General features: G+C 37.6%; 1 protein-coding gene across 2 annotated transcripts in view; it reads right to left on the bottom strand.

Moving 5' to 3' along the window:
- The window catches only part of RBMS3 (RNA binding motif single stranded interacting protein 3), a 612,128-nt gene that overhangs the window by 402,959 nt on the left and 187,003 nt on the right, over positions 1 to 22,166 (bottom strand). For both annotated transcript variants that reach the window (XM_063303918.1, XM_063303920.1), the window contains exon 3: positions 7,774 to 7,832. In XM_063303918.1, coding sequence (XP_063159988.1) covers positions 7,774 to 7,832 — 59 coding nt within the window. The remainder of the gene's footprint in view (positions 1 to 7,773; positions 7,833 to 22,166) is intronic.

Genomic DNA, 22,166 nt, shown 5'->3' with positions numbered 1-22,166 from the left:
TGATCCAAGTGGTAACAAGACAATGAAAGTGATAATCGTCAGGAATGTTAACTCAAGTGGCAGGGAGTTAGCTAGAAGTCCTGTGAAGTCAATGTCTTAGATACCCACTAGAGAATCTTCAGACATATTTCCTTAGATACTTTTGTTTAGCTCAAGGCTATATTTGGCCCCATTACTTCGCCATTCCCATTTCATTAGCATGCATATTATGCTATAACTCAAACAATGAAATTTAGTGTATATTCTAATTTTATAAATAACTTTATAGAGAAGGGTTGCATGTAGCCTTGTCTTTCACTTCCAGTACCAATCATTAAACCAATTTGTGTTTTAGTGATATTGTTTGCTAGTCTGCAGTCCAAATGAACTCCTAAAAATTCTCCTTCAGTTGCAGGACAAACTGATTAAGATGCTCCTTAACACCTTTCTGGCTCCCAGGGTATTCTCTACCATCTTAGTTGTTCTTTTGCATTATGTGGGACAATTAAGTTTTATGTGGACTTGATCAAGGTTATCAGTAAAGCAGAGGCAACAGAAAAAGAGAACTGGCTTCCCAGCCAGACTGCTGTTAATCTTCTGGAATCAGTGCAAGGTCCATCTGTTCACACACCTCAGAAACAGAGAGTGCGCCCTGAATCTTTTATGTGATGGTTTGAAAATGTTCTGTCTATATTAGTAATACTTTACATTGGGGTGTCTGGGCATGTCTCTCTGTGTGTATATAATGAATATTGGCACAACAAATTCCTTCTTAAATTGCAAGAAAGAAATGTGATGCAAATATTTTAAAGAAATGAAATTTAATTTTCTAGGTGTAAAATATATTTCTGGATAGCTACTTTCAAATAAATGGACTGGCCAAGACCCAAAGAATCATGCAACAAAAGGTTTTTCAGTTTCTTGCCTTTTACCCTCAATTTTCAAGATGACTTGTTGACAACATGAAGCAGCTCGTCCTGCCCATCCAAGGGAGTCCTTGGCTTGCATTTCTCAAATGAATAGCCCTTTGTGACACAGCAAACTCCTTTTGAAACAGAGGGAGAAATGGAGGGCAAATATGTCACATGCCATGACAGGCTAGTTGTCTTACATTCCAGTAGAAGCCTTACTGGGCACACAAAAGTTCTTGGACACGTGCAAAGTAGCCCTTTGGATCCTGGCCACTGTGTTTAATTTGGAGGATTAATTTGGATAATGACAGCAGCAGCTGCCAATTCCAATACTGAACTTCATATATAATTCTCATACTCTCCAGCCCACAAGTTGATTTCCTATTTTGTCAGTAAACCTCACCAAATAACACCACATTCTAATGTGCTTTAAGGAAAACAGTTGTTAAAATAAAGTTATCTGTAAACGTCACTTTGCCTTTCTATTTATTTCCATTTAGAGTCCATTCCTTTTGTGCTCACACAAAACAAGGTTGTCTAGGATTACAGCATTAACATTTTAAAATTATAATACTCTTTGAATTCTACTAATATATGTATAAAATATAAAAAAGTGGAAAAATAAAAAAGAAATCAGTAGAACCTGCAGCACATATTGAAGGTAGAGTTCCTCTTCCTGATGAGGTTCACCTTGCCTTTTCCCAACAGTTGATTGTGCACTATGTAGTCATCAAGCACATCTAGTCCTCATTAGCTGGCTTTGTGGAATCCTCCAAAATCTTAAAATTGTTTCTTCCCCCGGAAATCCAAGATCTTTTGTACTACCTCATGCTTTAATCCTAGTCATGTCTTTCTCTTTCCATGTGAATTATTCTATTTGGGTTGTACAAATATTGCCATTCACAAAGTGGCGATTTGAATGTGAGGGAAAGATTGTAATGAGTAGTGGATAGTATTTAAAACTTTTTATTTTCCCGTATCAAATTCTTTTTGGCTCGTAATGAGAAGTACAGGGCAGTTGGAGTTCCCGATTAAGCCAGGAAATAAAACTGGCATGCATGCCATTATAAAGAGCTTGTAAAGCCAGGCACAGATGGCAGTAAATCATCCTCTAAGAAATGGGCTCATATATCTGGCAGATGAACAGTCCTGTATTCCATTGCTATGAGGTATGGAAACCGTATGGTGAAATCTCCATTACTCATTCTCTCTGCTCTAAACACTTCACTATATTAAAGGCAAGCCTATAAGAAGAATGAATACATATACAGTACATGCACATACACATCATAACAAAACCCTGGACTAGAATATGCTGTACGTTTAAGATGAACACTTTGTCTAACAGGTTCTTTATTTTAGAGGAAGGGAAATACAACTACAAAATAAAAATGCCTCCCCAACCTGGATATTACATCACACTGAGCATTTTTCCCAAGTTTCAAGACATGGACAAATCTTGTATGTGTTTTTCATTCTTGCTTTCCACAAATGTGTCTGGGTCTGTTGCTTCATTCTGCCATGACAGCTCTTGTTTTACTAATGTAGTTTTATTATAGAATGCTTGATTGCTGCAGTTATATGTCAATTAGTATGCAAGCCACCCCAGGAAGAGTTTCTCATCTGGGAGGCTTCATCAAGAGCCATCCCCTGGTGGACTCCCTTACAGCAAATAAAATTTGTTCATGATGTCTCAATTCACAATTGTTTCTAAAATAAAGATGTATGATTTAAAATAAAGTTATACTCCCAGCTCCTCCTGCACAGGACTGTGGCTGACATTGTTGCTATTTCAGATTCCAGAAGAAAAAAAGTTATGTCTGTGTTACATACTTAATTGTTATTCCCCACAGCCTTATTATTTAATAAAAACATGTATTTTTATTTATTGTATGTATTGAAATTCAAGTCTACCCTGTCCAAGGAAAACTTTAGAGAACAGTTGCACTGCTTAGCTAAATATTTACACTGAGTACACAACTAATGTATTTTACATTTCTTTCCCACAATCACTTCTCCAACAGGAACAAGTTCCAAGGCAATGTTCCAAGGGAGAACAATCCTGGAAATTCATTGAGGATTTTTTAGGATTTACTTCCAGAGATACACATAGGTGAAGAAATTAATATTTTCATACTCATAGAAAGGCAACAGGTTCATTACCATTTCATAGGTCTCTAAAGACAAGACCCTTAATATTTCAAGATACTTTCAGTTTTCTATTCTTTTTTCCATAGCACATACAGAACTTACTGACCCTTCTCTTCCTTAGGAATTTCTGTAACCTTCCACAAATGAAAGATTTTCGCCATCTAAAAGCTTCCAAACAAATCTATGATTCAGAAAATTTTCCAGGACATCTTAAGTTATTAGCTGGTAAAGGTAAAGGTTTCCCTTGACATTAAGTCCAGTCGTGTCTGACTCTAGGGTGGTGCTCATCTCTATTTCAAAGTCGAAGAGCCGGCGTTTGTCCGTAGACACTTCTGTGGTCATGTGGCCAGCATGACTAAACGGAACACCGTTACCTGCCCGCCGAAGTGGTACCTATTAACCTACTCACATTTGCATGTTTTCGAACTGCTAGGTTGGCAGGAGCTGGGACTGGCAACGGGAGCTCACCCCGTCACGCGGATTCGAACCGCCGACCTTCCGATTGGCAAGCTCAGCAGCTCAGCGGTTTAACCCGCAGCGCCACCACATCCCCCTTATTAGCTGGTAATCTGCCTAAAAAAGTCACACTTAGCCTAGTGTTTGTAACAGCATAAGATTTAAAATTAAGATCTGTATCTTACACAGAAAATACAACATTTCCATAAATTTTGAAAAGAAGACAAAAAAACGTGTCTCTTTACATTGTGCGAATATTTCCAAACAGGCCAATTTTTTCACAACTATTTTTTTTTCCTTTTTAAATAAAAATATTTTATAATATTCAATATTTTTTAAGTTTTCAATTTAAAAAACAAAACAAAACCAAAGCCCATTTTTTCAGTCTTTTTTCCAGTCTTTCTTGACAGCCAATCAAACATGAAGGTTTCAATCTTGCTCTAGCAGGCTACTATTGATACATTCAGCAAGGAAACAAGGAATTATAACAGAAGAGACAATGATGTAGATGTGGCAAGCAAACAGCTGAGAAACTGGGAAGACGTAATCAGAATTATATTCTTTTGAATTCTAAAAGCAAACTTTTTAGTCTTACAGAAGATTCCCAAGATAGCTTTTTAATTAAAACTATTTTTAAAAATGGTTACCAAAATAACACAAATGTACTGAGCAATCTCATGAATACATGCTCATACTCGTTGTTTCAATTGGTATCTAGAACTGCAATTTTAAGTAAACATTTTTTCTAAAAAAACGCCTAGTCCTGGCTAATGTTAGCAACAGTATTAATACTGAAAACTATAGAAACAAAAGCAAGCATTACAAGCTACCAAAGGAGTGAACAAAGAGCACAGTTTTCAAGTGGTGCTTTAAGCCTAACCTACCTACTGAGAAGATCTGAACAGAGAATATCTGAGTGCTAAGGAAAGGTTTTGCCCAGGCCCATATGGATCTGCAAAAATGCCTCTGATGAAAATCTGTAGGGTCAAGCAGGCTCATGTGAAAGTAGGTGATCTTTTAGATACTCTGTTAATTACAATAGAATGCAGAATGAATATCCCTTGAGTGAGAGTGTAACAACCTTGATAAAACTCTCATTTAGCTCTTAGGTAACTAGGAAATTGGATATTTGCATATGTGCTCTGGCTATTTGCTCTTCGGTGAACAAATCATCAGATAACATTATGCCAACTAAAGGCATAAAAGCAGTACTCTCACATCCTCACTAGAGAATTACATCACGATCCTCATGATTACTGAAGTAATTTGGAAGGATTTCCAGTGGGAAAAGAATGCAAGTAGGCAGCATAATGAGATCAAATGTGAAGACAAGCCAGAAATGACACCACTATCAAAAACTCAATTTCTCAAAACTTTTGACTTTGCATATTAACTTTATCAAAACTAGGAGGTTAAGGTGTAGACCTTTAAGCAGCTGAAAATATAGATAGTTCTGTTAGGCAGATATACAGTAGGATTCTGCACAACAGCACAGTGGCAAATTGCATATTCAAATGTGGGTCTCCCAATATTATTTCTAAAATTTAAAGACCAAGATCTATGCAGACTTAATCAGTTACATTCATTATTTCTAAAATTTAAAGACCTATGAAGATTGAATCAGTTATATCTTCTCCCCAACACTTCCTTCCCATGGGTCTATCCCACAATGATCTATCCACCTAATTGACCTCTAATTAAACACATTGGCAAGGGAATGGAGCTGTAGAGGAAAGATGGGGCAGAGTTCAGCATTCCATCATTTACATCATCTACATATCCCTTCAAAAATTTCACTCACACCATCATCCTTCATTTTACCTCCACAGATTTGTGGAGGAATAAAATTTAATGGAAATGGAGTCTACTTATTTATTTTATAAAAATATTTCTAACCTGTCCTATATTAATAAGGGGTGTTGAGGGGGTTAAAGGGACAATCTGAGCTGCAAATTACAAATGGAGTTATTTTTTTGATGGAATGTTATGGGAACGAAGAGGCTCTGTTCCACGGAAGGTTTTTTGCTGAGCAGTCTGAGTTTATAGGGGGGCAGTTGGGCTGTTTGATTTCTGTATGAAAAATGTGTGTAATATGGAGATATGTAAATGTTTTGGTATATTTTGAGGTGGGGTAAAGAATTAAGAACGTTTATTTGGATTGATATTAAAGCTTGTATGATTCCATTTTTCTTTAATGATTTGGACTAAGATTTCCTGGATTGCTTTTTAAGGTTTGTTTGATTTTTAAAATTTATAAGGTATAATAATAATTGATTGGATTTAGGTTTAATAGGGTTAAGATTGTTATAGTATTAATTATAAAAGCAGCCAATTTAAATGTTTTTATAATTTGATTTCTATTATAGTGAACAGAAATATATAGAATAGTGGTAGGAAGGAAATAAATAAATGTTTTCTGGGGGAAGTGGATTTGGAGGTTTATATATTTCCTTTTCTTTTAATATAAGGGGAAGGAGCAATTGTGTTTAGTGATTTTTATAATGTGCTGATGGAATGATTTATGGAAATAATGTGATCTTGCTTCGATATAGAGTAAGGGATTGATTATGGAAATTGCTGTACAGTATACTATTGTTGTTTAAAGTTGGAAGTCACCTCTTTATGTAATATTCAAAATTCTTCTTTCTTGTGTTTTATACTTTTTAGGGTTTTTTTGCTTTTTGTAGTTATTTTGCTTTTTTGTAGTTTTTATCTTTGTTTCAAACATAATAAAATTCTTATTTAAAAAAAAAAATCTGGGCTAGCCTTTTCTTGTTGGTTTGATTTAGAACAGATCCACAGTAAGCTTAAACCTGATTTAGATCAGAACTAGAGTAAATTCAGACCCATTTTGAGTTGAGGCCCACTGTGCTTCCTGTAACATCCTAGGAACACCATCATACCATACAATAACATTCAAATCCAAAACTGATTGAAATAAGCAGCAGCCTAGCAGATGACTTCTCAGTCTCAGTCCAGTATCTGTTGGCCTTATAACTACTACTGACATCAGGAGGCCTGGAAACTTTTTCTCTTGTAATGCCATAGGTTGAAGAATAATTACTTCATGGCATTCTAGGCTTCTGTCCTAAAACTACGGCCCTTCTCAAGTTCTTTCCACTACCATTTTCCTAATCACAGTAAGTCTAGGGTTGTTTCATAAAAAAAACAAGTAACACAGCAACAAAATATGTCAGGGCAGAATAAATATGTCATTCAGAAAAGATGTGATGAGGAGCATAATATGAATATTTTTTGTCAGATCCTACCACCCTACTTGAAATATGAGCTCTGCCACTAATTAAGTCTATCACTGTTACCTATTTTTTGTCTGATGATAATCATAAATACAATTTTTCCCAACCTGATGCCCACAAAATGAGCTGGAGTAGAATTCCCATCTTCCTTTAAAACACACTTTTCCAATCTATTTGGAAGAATGTTCCCAATTTGGTATCTTCCAGATGCTGGATTACAATTCCAATAATCTCTAGCCAACATGGCAAATGGCCAAGCTATCTGGAGATGATGAGAGTGGAGTAAACGTCATGAGGAAGAGGTCAGGTAAGAAAGTCTGTTTCAGAAAGATTAATATTGGACATCAGCTACACAAAATAAATACCCAGCAGAGATGACCTTATAGAAAGCTACTACCAACCTACTGATTAAGCTACTGAAGTCTTCTGCATATGGGCAATTTTAAGAGTTTGTAGGAAGCTAAATAAACACAACTGATGGCCTGCAACTGCAGTATTATTCTGAAGACAAAATACATTTGAAAATCTAGGTCTTATAATGAATACAGAGTACAAGAGATATAATGATATGTTTTCATTACAGAACGTCACAATTTTGGAGCAGCTCACGGGCCCAGGTTTAAAGTTTTCTTCTCTAAAGTATGGAGCAAAATACATCCAGGCATAAAACATGGAACAAGGCTTTGCTCTCAAAGAGTTTTATATTTATATGTAGGAAATCAATTTGTATCACCAGTCATATCGTTCAAATCAGATGACACTGTGTGGTTAGAAGGTAATTTACTTGGCTGCCAAAGCAATTTGATAGTTGTTCTGATTTGTGATTTTCATTTTGTTTGTTAATGAAAAAAATTAATGAGCAATGTTACTGGAAGTACAACTCCAAGCACCGGCATTATTAAACATGCTTTCAATATACTGTACATTATGTTGATTGCACTGTCAGAGCCAGAACCTTTGCTACACAAACCAGTCAATCAAGCTGATGTGGAATTTTCAAGGAGGACTTTTGCACTTACCTTTGCACTGATTTGTGTTTTTGTCTAGGATTGCTTTTGTAGATACAATTTTTCCATACCTAAAAAACAAAAGGGGAAAAAGAATATTATATAGAGATAGATAGAGATAGAGATAATATTTTATTGTTGTTTCAATCTCATTCAGTCACCTAACATGCTTAAGACACAGAAGCAGATTTCACTGTTGACAAAAAGTGTGGCATTAAAAGCAAAGAATGCAAACTCTATGGCAATGCCCAGTTTGCTACATCTTTGTGTTCCTGGCCTGACTTCCCAAGGCTACCTTTCTTGGGTGGCTAATTCTGTCAGAATTTTTATCATCAGCAAAGAAATCAAATAGGCTGAAAGCTTTTGGAGTTTGAAGCGGTATTTTCAGATTACATTGATTGTAACAAGATTAATCGGGGACTCTTCTTTTTTTAAATCAAAGAACTCTTTTCCCAAGACTCTTAAAAGCTGGCCCTGCAGAAGAGGGGCATAAAGAAACCATTTGGTAGACAGACAGAAAGGAGGCATGCACTTAAGTAATTATTTAGTATAAGGGAAAAAATGACCAAGAGAAAATGGCAACATTACAGAGACTGAATAGATTATCTCTTAGAATTTTTGTTTGTTTGCTTGCTTGCTCGTTTGTTTAGAAGAGACTTGGAGGAAGACTTGGAGTGAATCTGATCTAACATGGGTAAGCCCATATTAGGGATTACCTTGTGGCGATAAGGGTGATGAAATATCTGTATTTCGTTATTGATATTTCAGCTATCTGCTGATAGCTGCCCAGCAGCCCTTTTCAGGGTGACCCAGCCCCTCCTAGATAGGGACAGCCCACAGGACCATCTGCAGGGCCATGTGGGGAATATTTGGGGTATTTGGCCAACAAAATGGCTCAGATCCGCACCAAGCTGAACTGTAATTGGAAGAGTCCAGCTAAGGTGCCAAGGGTGCAGTCTGGTGTGTGATCTGGCTGATTTTAAAGTAATGATTCTTGAGGAACGGGACAGTTTTTCTGCAGTATTAGTCTGCCCACCTGTTCGTTGGACCCAGGCCTGTAGTTGCATCCAGGAGGTGGTGTTGGTGTCTTTGAGAGAGTGGGGAGTACCTTCTGCCTTGAAAGAGGCTCTGGTGCACTCCATCCTCAAAAGACCATCCTTGGATCCAACTATTTTAGACAACTATTTTCCTGTCTCCAACCTTCCCTTTTTAGGGAAAGTTGTTGAGAAAGTGGTCAGACTGCAGCTGCAGAAAGAAGCAGATTATCTAGACCTGTTTCAGTCAGTTTTCAGGCCAGGATTCAATATAAAGGAACCTTGGTCATGCTTGTTGATGATTGATGGCAGAACCAGGGTAGGGGTGGTGCATCTATCCTTGTGCTCCTTGATCACCCAGCAGCTTTCAATACTGTATCCTTCTGGATTGACTTTGGGGGTTGGGAATTGGGGACACCATATTGTAGTGGTTCTCTTCCTTCAAGGATCATTCTAGTCAGTGCTGATGATGGGGGAAGAGGTTGCTCCCTAGGCCGCTCCTTTGGGGAGTGCCACAAAGTTTGACAGTCTCTCCCTTCTTGTTCAATATCTACATGAAACTGCTGGATGAGGCCAAATACATGTTTCAAACTCAGGCCGGTCAAGTGACGCTATTGAAGACCTGGCCCTGTGTCTGCAGGCTGTGAATGGGGAGAAATTGACTCCAACTCAATCCTACCAAGACCAAATGGCTGTGGCTATTGGGCTGCCTAGGTCTGGGTGTCTTCCATCTTTACTCCTGGAATATACTTTCACGTTGTTAGCCTTGTGAGGTAATCCAGACAAGAAGCAGAACCAAGAGTACTAGCTCTATCTTTATTGTAAGTTATATTAACAGAATCTTGCAAGCCTGAACGTACCCCTCCTGTCCCCCACTTTTACTGATCCAAAAACTAGGGAGGATTCCTTCTGAAACACTTTCATGACCCCTCCTCCTTTGGACTCAAATTTTATCAGACCATTGTCTAGGCTGTGGCTCTTCCTCCCAAGGTCATTTGCACATACATTACACCTATTCAGAAATGGTATGCAACCTGGGGACCCTCTTGGACTCAGACCTCCTGCTCACAAAACAGGTAACAGCTGTGACCAAGAGGGCCTTTGCACAGTTTTATCAGGTGCACCAGTTACACTCTTTCCTTGATTGGGCAGGCCTCCAGATATTCAAACCTTCTTCACTTCACAGCTCGACTAATGCAATGTAATCTACATAGGGCTACCCTTGAAGCTGAGCTGGTTGCCACTAATTAAATGTATTACCTTATATACTCATGTATAAGCCCATCTGTGGATAAGCTGACCCTTGAATTTCTAACCAAAGTACCATGAAAAATGCACTACCCGCAGATAAGCCGACCCTTGAAATTTGTATGTGTTTCGATTTTCACAGTTGGCTTATCCATGGGCAATCCACAGATCATCCATTTTTAATGGTATTTTGGTTAAAATTTGTGGGTCAGCTTATCTACAGATGGGCTTATATGCAAATATATATGAGATATATGGGTACTTTTAAAAAGTAATATCATACCGTATATTCTTGCAGATAAGCCCATTTGCAGAAAGCCAAACCCAATTTTTAGGGTGTATTTTGGCACCTAAAGTTTACCCATGAGTATATATGGTACATTACTATCTTGTGTAATCCAGTTAAGGACTCTCAGTAGTTCATAGATATAGACATAGACAATTAAAACTTCAATGGTAATAATTAAAAAATAAAAGTAGGGGGAAAAAACAATAAAATAACAATAAACTGCATCAGTCCCAAAACTCTCTAAGAAAGGACTCTGTTTTAAGCTCTTTGCCAAATTTAATCTCAATTTAATCTCAATTGGGAAGCTGTTCCAAAAGCCTGGTCCTGCCACTGAGAAGCAGTGCCTCTTGGCCTCAGTCCCTTTCACTTCCCAAAATTTGGGGACCGCAAACTGTTTCTCCCAGAAAGACTATGTAGGTCAGGCCAATTCTACCTGGGGAATGCTGTCTTGAAGATAACCTGGTGCCAAGCCATAGAGGGGTTTATAAAAACAGCATTTTAAACGGCACCCAGAAGCTTATTAGTGATTGTTTACACTTTCTAAATGGCTTTTAAAGGCAGCCTTGAGTGTATTAGAGTAGTCCAGATAAGTAGTGATAAAAACATGAGCCACTGCAGCAAGGTCTTCCCTTCCTATGTACAGACTCAACTGTCACACCAGCTGAAGATGGGGAAGGACCCCAGACCATGGCCTCCACCTGTGGTTCAAGCAGGAGCCATGTGTACGAAAGGACCCTCAAGTCACAGATCTGATTCTTCAGTGATAGCATCCCCCCATCAAAACAACACTGGACCAATGGAGAAACAGTAGCTCTATCTTGCTCAGTCTATCTTGCTATCTTGCCCTATCTTGCTTCAGTCATTTTTGTTTCATCCAGACCCACACAATCTCCAGGCATCAAGACTTCAGCACAATTTTCAGCATGATCCAGTATAGAGATTTATTCTGGGTATCATCAGCATACTAATGATATCAATCTCCAAACCACTGATTGATCTCCTCAGACAGCTTCATATGGATAATAAATTCATATGGATAATAAAAAGTAGAAGGATGAGGGCCAATCCCTGTGGTATTCCACAAGGCAGTGACCACAGGGCCTACCAACTGGAACCATCCATTGAGGAAGGAAAAGAACCACTGTAACACACTTCCCTTATTCCCAATCCCCACAGATGATCCAGCAGAATACCATCCAGGTCCCAGCAAAGGTCATGAACTAGAGAGACCATTGCTATCTATATGTTTTATCTAGAGTGCTTCATAGTTGGTCCCTCTTCTTCAACTGCCTCAACAATCTTCCCTAAAAAGGGAAAGTCTGAGACCAGAAGGTAGTTATTTTAGCACTTCTGGATACAAGGAAGGCTTCTTAAGAACGGGGTGCACCTCAGCCTCATTAAAGACTGCTGGCAACACTCCCCCTATAATAAAGCACCCACCATCTCATTTATTTGTTAAATTTATATCCTGTCTTTAAAGAAGAGTTCAAGGCAGCAGACACAGCATTCCCTTCTTCTATTTTTCTCCATAACAACTGTCCTGTGAAAGAGAATGACTGCCCCAAAGTCACCCAATGTACAATTACCTCATTCAACCCATCACCATACAGCACAAAGTAGGGGTCAAAATGGTTCAATGAACCCCATTTCAGTTAAATTAAAACCTATTTCTAATAACAGTACTTAAATCAGTCCGGAAGAGTTTTTTAAATGAGCATATAAGGATTAACACTGTCCTAAAGAAGTAGGTTTTAATTTTGCAATGCCGTAAGAGAAGCAGGCAGATTCAATTTAGAGTATCACTTATGCAATAAATGAGCCATAGAGAAATGTAGATGTGGAATGTATACACTGCTTCTCAAAATATTCTTCCTGTAAAAGGAAGAGAAGTTTAGATTACAGGCATACCTCAGAGATATAGCAGGTTCAGTCCCACACTACCGCAATAAAGCAAAAAGCACAATAAAGGGAATCACACAATTTTTTTTTGTTTCCCAGTATATATAAAAGTTATGTTTACACTATCCTGTGGTCTATTAAGTGTGCAATAGCATTATGTCTAAAAAAAATGTACATGCCTCAATTAAAAATTACATTATTCATTCATTCATTCATTCAATTTATATAGCCACCCACCTCAAACCAGTGACTCTGGGCAGCTAACAGTCATAAAAACAGTCAAAAATTAAAACAGTACAAAATAAATTAAATATAAATAGCAGCCAAGTGATACTAAAATCCGTTGGTGTCAGCAAAACCAGGAAATGGGACCATTCACACACTTGGGACTCCAGGCCTGGGCACATAGCCATGTCTTCAAGGCCTTCTGGAAAGCCAGTAGGACCAGAACCATCCTAATCTCAGGGGGGAGGATGCTCCAGAGGGCAGGCAATATGGCAGAAAAGGCACGTCTCCTGGTCCCCACCAGCCGACATTCCTTGGCTGACGGGACTGGGAGCATGCCCATCCTTGCCAGACTGGATTGGATGGGTAGAGACAACTGGGAAAAGACGGTTCCTCAGGTAACCTGGTTCCAAGCCATGAAGGGCTTTAAAGGTGACAACAAGCACCTTGAATTGCACCCAGAAACACACTGGCAATCAATGCAGCCCCTGAAGCAGTGGTGTGACATGTGTTGAATAGCTACGCTATTTACAACCTGTATACCACAGAAAAAATGACAAATTCCATCCATTAATGCAGAGGTACATAAGGATCCCCCAAAATGTCATGAACAAGTGGGGAGGGGAATCCCCATTTTTTTAAAAAAATCTGATCAACTTCGTACATACTATGGTCCCTTTTCTGCCACTGCCCCTTTGTTATAAACCAATTTCTCCTTTCCATGCCAGCGCTCTGGGGAACCAGGATTGGATTTAGCCACACCCCAGGTCTGGCTAAATACAGAAAGAGAAACCAAACAAAAAAAAAATTCCGTCACTAGCTCAGCCAAACTGTGTCTGGTGCTAGAAAGCCACCAGTCAACTCCAGAATTTAAACAAAAATAAACTTTACTAAAGGTGCCAGAAGAGGATATGGTTCTACAACACAACACTCGGTTAAAAAAGATAACATACAACCCCCCACAACCCTAACACAATGCTAACTATAGCTAAATAACTTTCAACCTTGCCTGAGGTAACCCCTCATCCAGGATTTCAGCCAACTCCCTCACAAAAGGCCCCAAAACTCTTCCCACCCAAAACCTGACAGAACCCCCTTCTTTTCCTCTATTGGCTCTCTCCCTCTGGTTACATAAGACTGGCTTGTTCCTTAAAGGGCCAGCTACTCCCCACTGCAATTGTATTGATATACCATCCCTTCTCTTAAAAGAGCTAGAAGCAGTATGCTCTCACAAGTGAGTTAAAATATAAAAATAATTAAAACATTTAAAAAATGGGCAAAATCATGAAAAGTTGCCAAATCTTCATTAGAACATGCTATGCTAATTGGTGTCAGAAAAGCTAATTGATCATTGGGTAGTGGGGTTGGGTGTTTCAACTAAACTTACTAGGGAACTTCAGTAATCATGCAAATTAACTGTCTCAGTACACCAATACAGGTAGGTCTCAATTAATGCAGTCAATGAATCCCATGAAATGATTGCATTATTCGAATTCACATTATTCAAAGCGATATTTCCAGGGCAAATAGGGTAATTGGTTCTAGCTTGATGGAAATGGGCAATGACATTTTTTAAACACAAATTTTTACATGTTTATTAATGAAATATAACAGTAAAAGATTAAAAGAATATACTTACAACTTAAATGTGTTTTTAACAAAGTCACAGCATTAAACTTGTACTGTTTCCTCTGACAGAATCTCCCTTTTCTCCAGTTTGCACATGTGAAGATTAGTAGTGTTTAAAACCACAACCACGGATGTGCTAGTTTCAATTGCACATGTGCTAGCCTTGCATTAATTGAATTTTGGATCACCTTAAACATGACCTGGTATCAATTTAGATTTGCACTAAATTAAATTTCACATTATTCGAACACCCACTAACTGTGACCTACCTGTGTCATCCAAGTTTCTTTCTTCCCCTGAACTTACATAGTTCTGTCACATTCTCAGGGTGTTTTAAAAATGCTTTAGAATTTCTGTTGGTGGTATATAGATACTAATGATGACTGTTTTCTGTATACATTTCTCTTGCAGCCTGAAGCTTCACTGGCAGAAATGTACATTTCCTCACTTGAGAAAAAGGCCAAAGGAGAGGAATTACTCATCCTTTGGGATTGAGTGGAAACATGGGAACCTAGGGAGTCTTTAAATGCTGGAGAGGTGACTCCCCAAGGAAAAAAAATCAGGCACAATCCTTGGCTACGTCGTAATTAATGTAAGTGAAGTAGAACATCCCAACTCAGGATAATTTCAAAGTTTTCTTCTTTGGGTGGAAAAATCAAGAGCTAGGCCCACCTACATCAAGCTGAATGAGAACATTAAAAAATATACAAAGGCTTCCAGTTGTCATAATGATGTGCAGAAGTTAGAGATTCAGATATCTCCTGAACTAAACTGGTAACATCCTTGCCTTTTGACTGCATTCTTGTTTAACTGTTAAACTGAGCACTTTTGTCTAAAGTATTGGCCTGCGGTGTCTCGTACATGAATTACAATGGGTCTGGAATAGTGAAGGCAGAGAAAACAGGGAGAACAGATTTTTGAAATGGCAGTAGACCAGCTGATAGTTTCTGATGACTTTACTCCAGATGCAAATGAAAAAGTAATTTAAACCAAAATGCTTACTACCTTAGAAGATTTCACCCATGATATATGAACTTTTAGAAAGATCATTTATGCAGATAACCCTAGTGAATCAGAAATTCAAACCAATTTTAATTAAACAAAAACCTCAGTACCCAACTCAAGAATTTGATGCTTAAAATAAAAACTGGTGATTAATATGAAATGAGAAATAGTCTGTTTGAAAACTCTGAGAAACAATTTTTAATTGATGTAGTAAAAGTTTTTAAAGAAAACAAAATTGTCAGGATGAAGTAACCACTTATAGGGACTTCATCACAAATACAATTTACACGTCTAAGCATTCCAAAGTAAGACCTATCAATGGAAGCTTTGTAATAAAACTTTATCGGATTTTACAACTACAGCTGGAATGTAAGTTGAAATTTAAGCTGCTTATCGTTTGAGTTACTGTTTCATTCAGTTCAAAAATCTTGTGCCATTGTTACAAAATTTCTGACATCTGCATTAGTTACAGCAAGTAAGAAATTTGAATGGAAAGCAAAAAAGATACTGTGAAATCTTGGTTTAATGGATCCCCATTTTAGTGGGCTTTTGGATACAATAGACTAAATGTTCACTCTAGATATCACCCCAAAACAATGTATAATCAGCCACATCTAAAGCAGTCTGGTAAAGAGAGCTAAATTATTTTTTCCTTAATTTTATGTTATTTGTGTAATGAGATCATAAAGCAAATTACTCATATTGCCAGATATTTGGGAGTAATGGATATTTCCGCCATCAAATGGCCCATTAAAACAAGATTTTACTGTAATAATTTTTCCAGATCTTCCTCCAGAGACAGTTCAGCAGCCAAAGCCATTCAATAAAGTTTGTCTCTAATCTAACGCTTGTTTAGGGACCAAATCTTGTCTCCTCCTTCCAGCAATTTTGCAAGATCTTTGCACACATTCTCCTGAACAGAGTTGTCACTGTCTCAGAGAGGAACCTCCCATAGGTGCAGTGTGGCTTTCAGCCTGAATGAAGTACAGCAGACATGATATTTGTAGTGAGGCAAGTGCAGGAGAACTGCATTGAGCAGAACAAGCCTCTTTACTCTGTCTACATTGACCTGAAAAAGGCATTTGACACTGTAAACAGGGAGGCTCTCTGGATCATCCTGAGACATTATGGATGCCTGAATAAATTATCCCTTGGTAATTTTAATATAATCTATTTCTTCCTAAAATTACACATAATCAAGGTGTCTATTTAACTGCATGTTTATCTCTTCAAGGAATAGTAGATGCCAGTAAATATATAAAAAGAAAAACTTTTCAGTCAACACTTATCCCATTGAGTTAAAAGAAGTACATTGTCCTTTACCCCAATATTATAGGAAATCAATAATGATTTTAAACAATTTTTTCCTACGTAAGTGTAATTTTGAAGTCTGGCAAAGTTCCTGCTGACTGTGGACACTATTGATCAATTACTTTGTTCAATGTTGATGCAAACACATCTGATTAATGTTAGATTACTAAGTGATATACTGGATGTACATTCAGAAAAAGTGGAATCAGCAGCGGTGGCATTGTTAGATGCAAAAAGGCCTTTGATATGGTACAGTGGAAATATCTGAAATAAGTTTTGTTATAAATATGGATTCCCTACATTTTTTTACTAATTGGATCAGTAAGTGGTATTCTACCTCCTCCACTAGGGTTATCGCAAATAGAATGAACTACTTATGTCTCAAGATATCTTATAAACTTTCTTGCAAGGTTGATGTGGGGAAAACAGGAAGAGGAAGCATATGTATCCCTCCCTGAGCTCCTGAATAAAAGATAAGGTATTAATCAAATACATAGATAGATAGATAGATAGATAGATAGATAGATAGATAGACAGACAGACAGACAGACAGACAGACAGACAGACAGACAGACAGACAGACAGACAGACAACTTATTAGATAGCTGAAGGACATTTTGGGTATAAAAGTAGCTGGAGTGAAACCCAAACTCTTACTATATGATAATACTAACCCAACCCCAGTCATTTGGGCTTTGTGGCTAGGTAAATCTGCTTGTTAATGTTATTATTTATGAGTTGGATTGTGTTTATGGCTTTGGCTGTTTTTGTTAGACTATTGTTTTTAACACCTGTACCCGACTTAGAGTCACTTTTGGAAGATGGGTGGCCTTATAAATTGTTTAAATAAATTAATTAATCTATTATGGCTTCTTGATAATTATATATTTACTATATCAAAACTTCCTAAGAGTGTGGAGGGAAGGACCATTCTGTTGTCCATGGACAAGCTATATTAGAGAAGTGGGACTACAACTGAAAAGGCATGCCTCCAAGGCATCTGCAGATAGCAGTCCCTGAGAGAAGAGCAAGTGTACTCAATTAATCCTATCAGGCAGACAGATGTTAGTGTCTGTTGGAAAGGCAACCCTGCAGAATGTCTGGACTCTGAACCATGAAGGTACTTAATTGTATCCAGAAAGCAACTGGTAACTAGTGCAACTCTCAAAGTATAGGTGTTACATGGATGTACTGAGGCATGTCTATAACTACTAGAGTTGCTGCATTCTGGACCAGCTATAGCTTCTGAATGCTGCACAATATTACGACATTGTAATACTGCAACCAATGACAAATCTCGATAAAATAGTTAAGAGCAGAGACATCACACTGACAACAAAGGTCCGCATAGTTAAAGCAATGGTGTTCCCCGTAGTAACATATGGCTGCGAGAGCTGGACCATAAGGAAGGCTGAGAGAAGGAAGATCGATGCTTTTGAACTGTGGTGTTGGAGGAAAATTCTGAGAGTGCCTTGGACTGCAAGAAGGTCAAACCAGTCCATCCTCCAGGAAATAAAGCAGACTGCTCACTTGAGGGAATGATATTCAACTGAAATACTTTGGCCACATAATGAGAAGACAGGACACCCTGGAGAAGATGCTGGTGCTAGGGAGAGTGGAAGGCAAAAGGAAGAGGGGCCGACCAAGGGCAAGGTGGATGGATGATATTCTAGAGGTGACGGACTCGTCCCTGGGGGAGCTGGGGGTGTTGACGACCGACAGGAAGCTCTGGCGTGGGCTGGTCCATGAAGTCACGAAGAGTCCGAAGCGACTAAACGAATAAACAACAACAATACTTCAACAGAGAGATGACTAAGACATGAGTGACTATGAGTAAAGTTTCCCACTCTAGGAAGCATAATAACTGGTATGCAAGGTGGAGCTACATGAGAGCCTCTTAGTCACTGATACAGTCCAGGAGAATGCCCAGGTTATGACCCAGTTATGAGCAGGGGAGCACAAACCTGTCCAGAACTAATGAGAGTACCTCTCTGAAGTCTGATGGCTTATTGAAAGTGGATGAGAGATCAAGCAACACATAAACAACATATAAAATCAATTCATATGATATGGTTCTGTCCCAATATTATCCAATTTTGGTTTAACAGCCATACGTTTATTAATGTGGTATTATGAAGATCAATATGTTTTAAAAGTTGTGAATATATTTCTGAATTATGTACCACAAATTTGGAATTCAGCATTTTTTAAACAACGATGGCATGATGAAGCATAGTACTGCTGGCTTTTCTTAAACCCCAAAGTCTGATTCGCAACCTATTTCTATGGCAATATAGATTAAATCTGAGTTGCATTATCTAAAGAATCATAAAAATCCAATCCATACTTGTCATCATGTTTCACATTAAAAGATACATATAGAATAGAGCTTACTAAAGCAGCACTTGCCTGCCAACAAATTTTAATTCATGTCTTGTACCAGAACGCCATAGGGAATGTTGGTTATATTTTCAGCTTAAGAGTATTCAGATTTTTAAAACTTTATAAATAGGGTCCTAAATTCACTCAGCAACCAAGTTGGATGGGAAACTTAATCTCCATGTTCCTATTCTCATACTTTTATCTCTACACTATGCTGACTCCCCTGGATTAATTTAAGTAACTTTTCCAAGATTTAATTATTGGCAATTTATATGTAGTTTCTTATGTTTCTGATAAGATTTTGAAGTTCCTGAGGATGAAATCTACAAATCAGTAAATCAGAACTGTTTATGGATTTATCTTTTCACTGAGATGCATAACTTCATTCAGTTGTTTGTCTAGCGACTGACATTTGATCTCTTTACTCAAAAATATTAACTAAAGAGTTTAATCCTGCACTTTTATCTCATCAGTTTCAATTAACTGGTATGAAGAATTCTGAAGCATTTCAAAATGGAACTAGTCAAAACAATGCCAGGATTTCTTCCAAAATAGGTCTGCCAGTTCTCAGTTCTCTAAAACAGCAGTCACTTTCTGAAGGGAAGGGAGTGGGGGGTGCAGTGTCAATCTTCTTTAACTAATACTGTAGCTTATTATTCCAAACATCTGAAATCTTTTTCAGTGCTTGTGTGTCTTCTGTTATCTTAGTGTGCATCTCAGTACTATTTAATCAACTCCATTATGGGATATGCAAAAGGTAGTTCTTTATTTGTAGGAGTTACCACTCTGACGCTCTCCAAATGTGCTTTCCAGAATTCCCAATCAGCATACACTATCCTAGCAGGGAAAATGGGAAGCTGCAATTCCAAACCCATTTATGTCATTTATTTTTATTTTAAACATTGCATCTGGCCCTGTAAAAGGAGGCTTCCTTTAGGGTTGGAGAACAACACATTCAGGGAATCCTGCCTTCCTTTAATAGCTATCAGGCTGAATTACCATAAAACACACATAAAATTCATTCCAACTGAATAAAAAGATAGAAACAAATGATACATAAAAATAGATTCAAAACAGAATTGACTGAAACTAGATGCTAACGTAAGTATCACAGGAAAAAATCATAAAGATAAGCACATCTTAAAATCTAATATACTGAATAATTCTAAGAGAACTAATAAACCCCCCAAACCGATAGTTGCTCACATTAAAATCATAATAAAATATATATAAAGGTAACCTCTCTTTAGCAGAGAAGGTCCCCTCCCATATCTCAACATCTGAGGACATTTAGAACAGAGAACTGCATCTGATGCTGTGGTTCTAAGACCAAACAAGTGTATTGGTTATAAGTTAACATCAGCATTGTGAATGGGGCAATTCACTAATTGGCAAATTAATGGCAATTTAAGGAGTAAAGGCCATTAAAAACTGTGGGGCCTTACTTCTAAGCAGACCTTCACTGGATTGTGCTGCCAGGCCATTCATTCTGCACTTTACACAGTTTTTCTGTCTTTTTTATTAGTATCTACTTCTTTCATTAGTTTCTCTGAAACAGAAAAAACTAAAAACCAGCTATCACCAGGGACTGCCAGCAAACAGATCCCTGCAACATAAGCATTTTGTAGAGTTCACTCAGAGTGCACAAGAAGCACATGTGACCACACAGAACTTATTTTTATTATTTACAAATTATTACTGTGGAGGCATCATGGCACTGTGTAGTAATAATTATTGTGCAGCTTCTAATTCCAGTGCTTTTCCAGATGAGGTGACTTCTTTAAAAAATATTTATAGGAGCTGTATCACAGGACAGATTCAGTTCATTAAATGTTTTCATTAACTCTTTCTCTTCAAGGAGGAGATGTCAACCTTATTCATTTCCATTCATTTCCAAGGAATGAACTTGAAGAGGAATCAAACACATTTTCCTCTGAGATAACTTTTTTTTTCAGAGAAAACAAATAAATTCCAACATAATTCTAATTTTAAAGTACAAACATTCTGCAATTTGTGATAATTGTTTTAAAAAGAAGTGGTTTGGCTGTACATTTCTGATTGACTGACAAATGATTCACATGTCACTTAACTATTTTGAGTAAGTGTGAGGTTAATTTTGGTTGTGATTATATTATATGTGAATGTAGTTTTAATATTTTTACATTCTTACTGAAGGGACATATAAACACAATCTTCTCAAGGGACATATAAACACAATCTTCTCAAACTAAAGTCCTTCTTTTCCATAAGCTGCAAACCAAACTATAAATCACATTGTTCCCCAACACTGGGATTTTTGACTCTTTGGATGCATTTATACGTAACTCTAAGCTAAAATAGCTAGGTTCTCACATTACACTAGGCCATGACCAATCCATAATACCTTGATTCAGGCATAATGCTAAGTCATAAATCATGGTTTGCATATAATAGTGGAAGGATTCACAAAGCGTAAGACAACTGTTTTTAAAAATCTTAAAATAGCTCCTTATACCACATGGGAAACTACACCTGAAACTTGAAGGAGTTTGTAATATTGAGTAGGGGAAATGGTAGATGGATTCTGTTTTTCCAAATTCTAATGCGACAAACTGGCTTGACTCTGACTAGCATGAAGATTGGATGTTATTTATCAGATTGGAATCTATCTACCTAGCTACCTACCTACCTGATTTTCAAAAAAGACATGCTTTCTGACTTAAACAATGAGTCAAAGTATATTTAAAAATCCCAGATTTTATAAAAGAAACATTTAGAAATAGAGATACATATGCAAACTTAGTGCAGATTTTATATAAACAATGAACAATGTCAAATAGGAAGAAAAAATTAGGAGTACTGTATAGCAATAGGTCCTCTGATTCACAAAATCACAGAAAAGCTACAAGTGGAAGGAAGGCATTTAGGTTCATCACACAGATTTTAAAAAGACCAAGTTCATATGCAATGTAGGAACCCAAACAAAGCATCCTTGACAGACAGCTGTCCAACTCCTGCCTGAGTACATACTGTGAAGGCAATTCACTTTCCTCACTTTCCTGTTAGAAGGAGCAGCAAAAGGCACTTTTACACTCTACAGAGCAAGAATATCTGGAGATAGATATTTCACTTCCCAAACATACACCTGAACTAAGTAAAGATAAAATCTCCAAGTCCAACTCGGCTCTAGCTGACCTTACAAATATACCTATATAGTTTCCTTGGTGTTTTCTTGGAAGTAGTATGCCAATGCTTTCTTCCAGGAAGTTTTTTCAACTCTTCACTCTACCCTACAGACCTCGGGTTTTCTGGACATTTTCCACTCCAATACTAACCAGGTCTAACCCTGCTCAGCATTTTGATATCAGCCAAGACTGTGCATTAGACATATATACATCAGTTCG

The sequence above is a fragment of the Candoia aspera genome, chromosome 4 (assembly GCF_035149785.1).
Source record: "Candoia aspera isolate rCanAsp1 chromosome 4, rCanAsp1.hap2, whole genome shotgun sequence".
NCBI lineage: Eukaryota > Metazoa > Chordata > Lepidosauria > Squamata > Boidae > Candoia > Candoia aspera.
The sequence above is the reverse complement of the archived record's forward strand: the minus strand, read 5'-3'. Positions and strand labels throughout refer to the sequence as shown.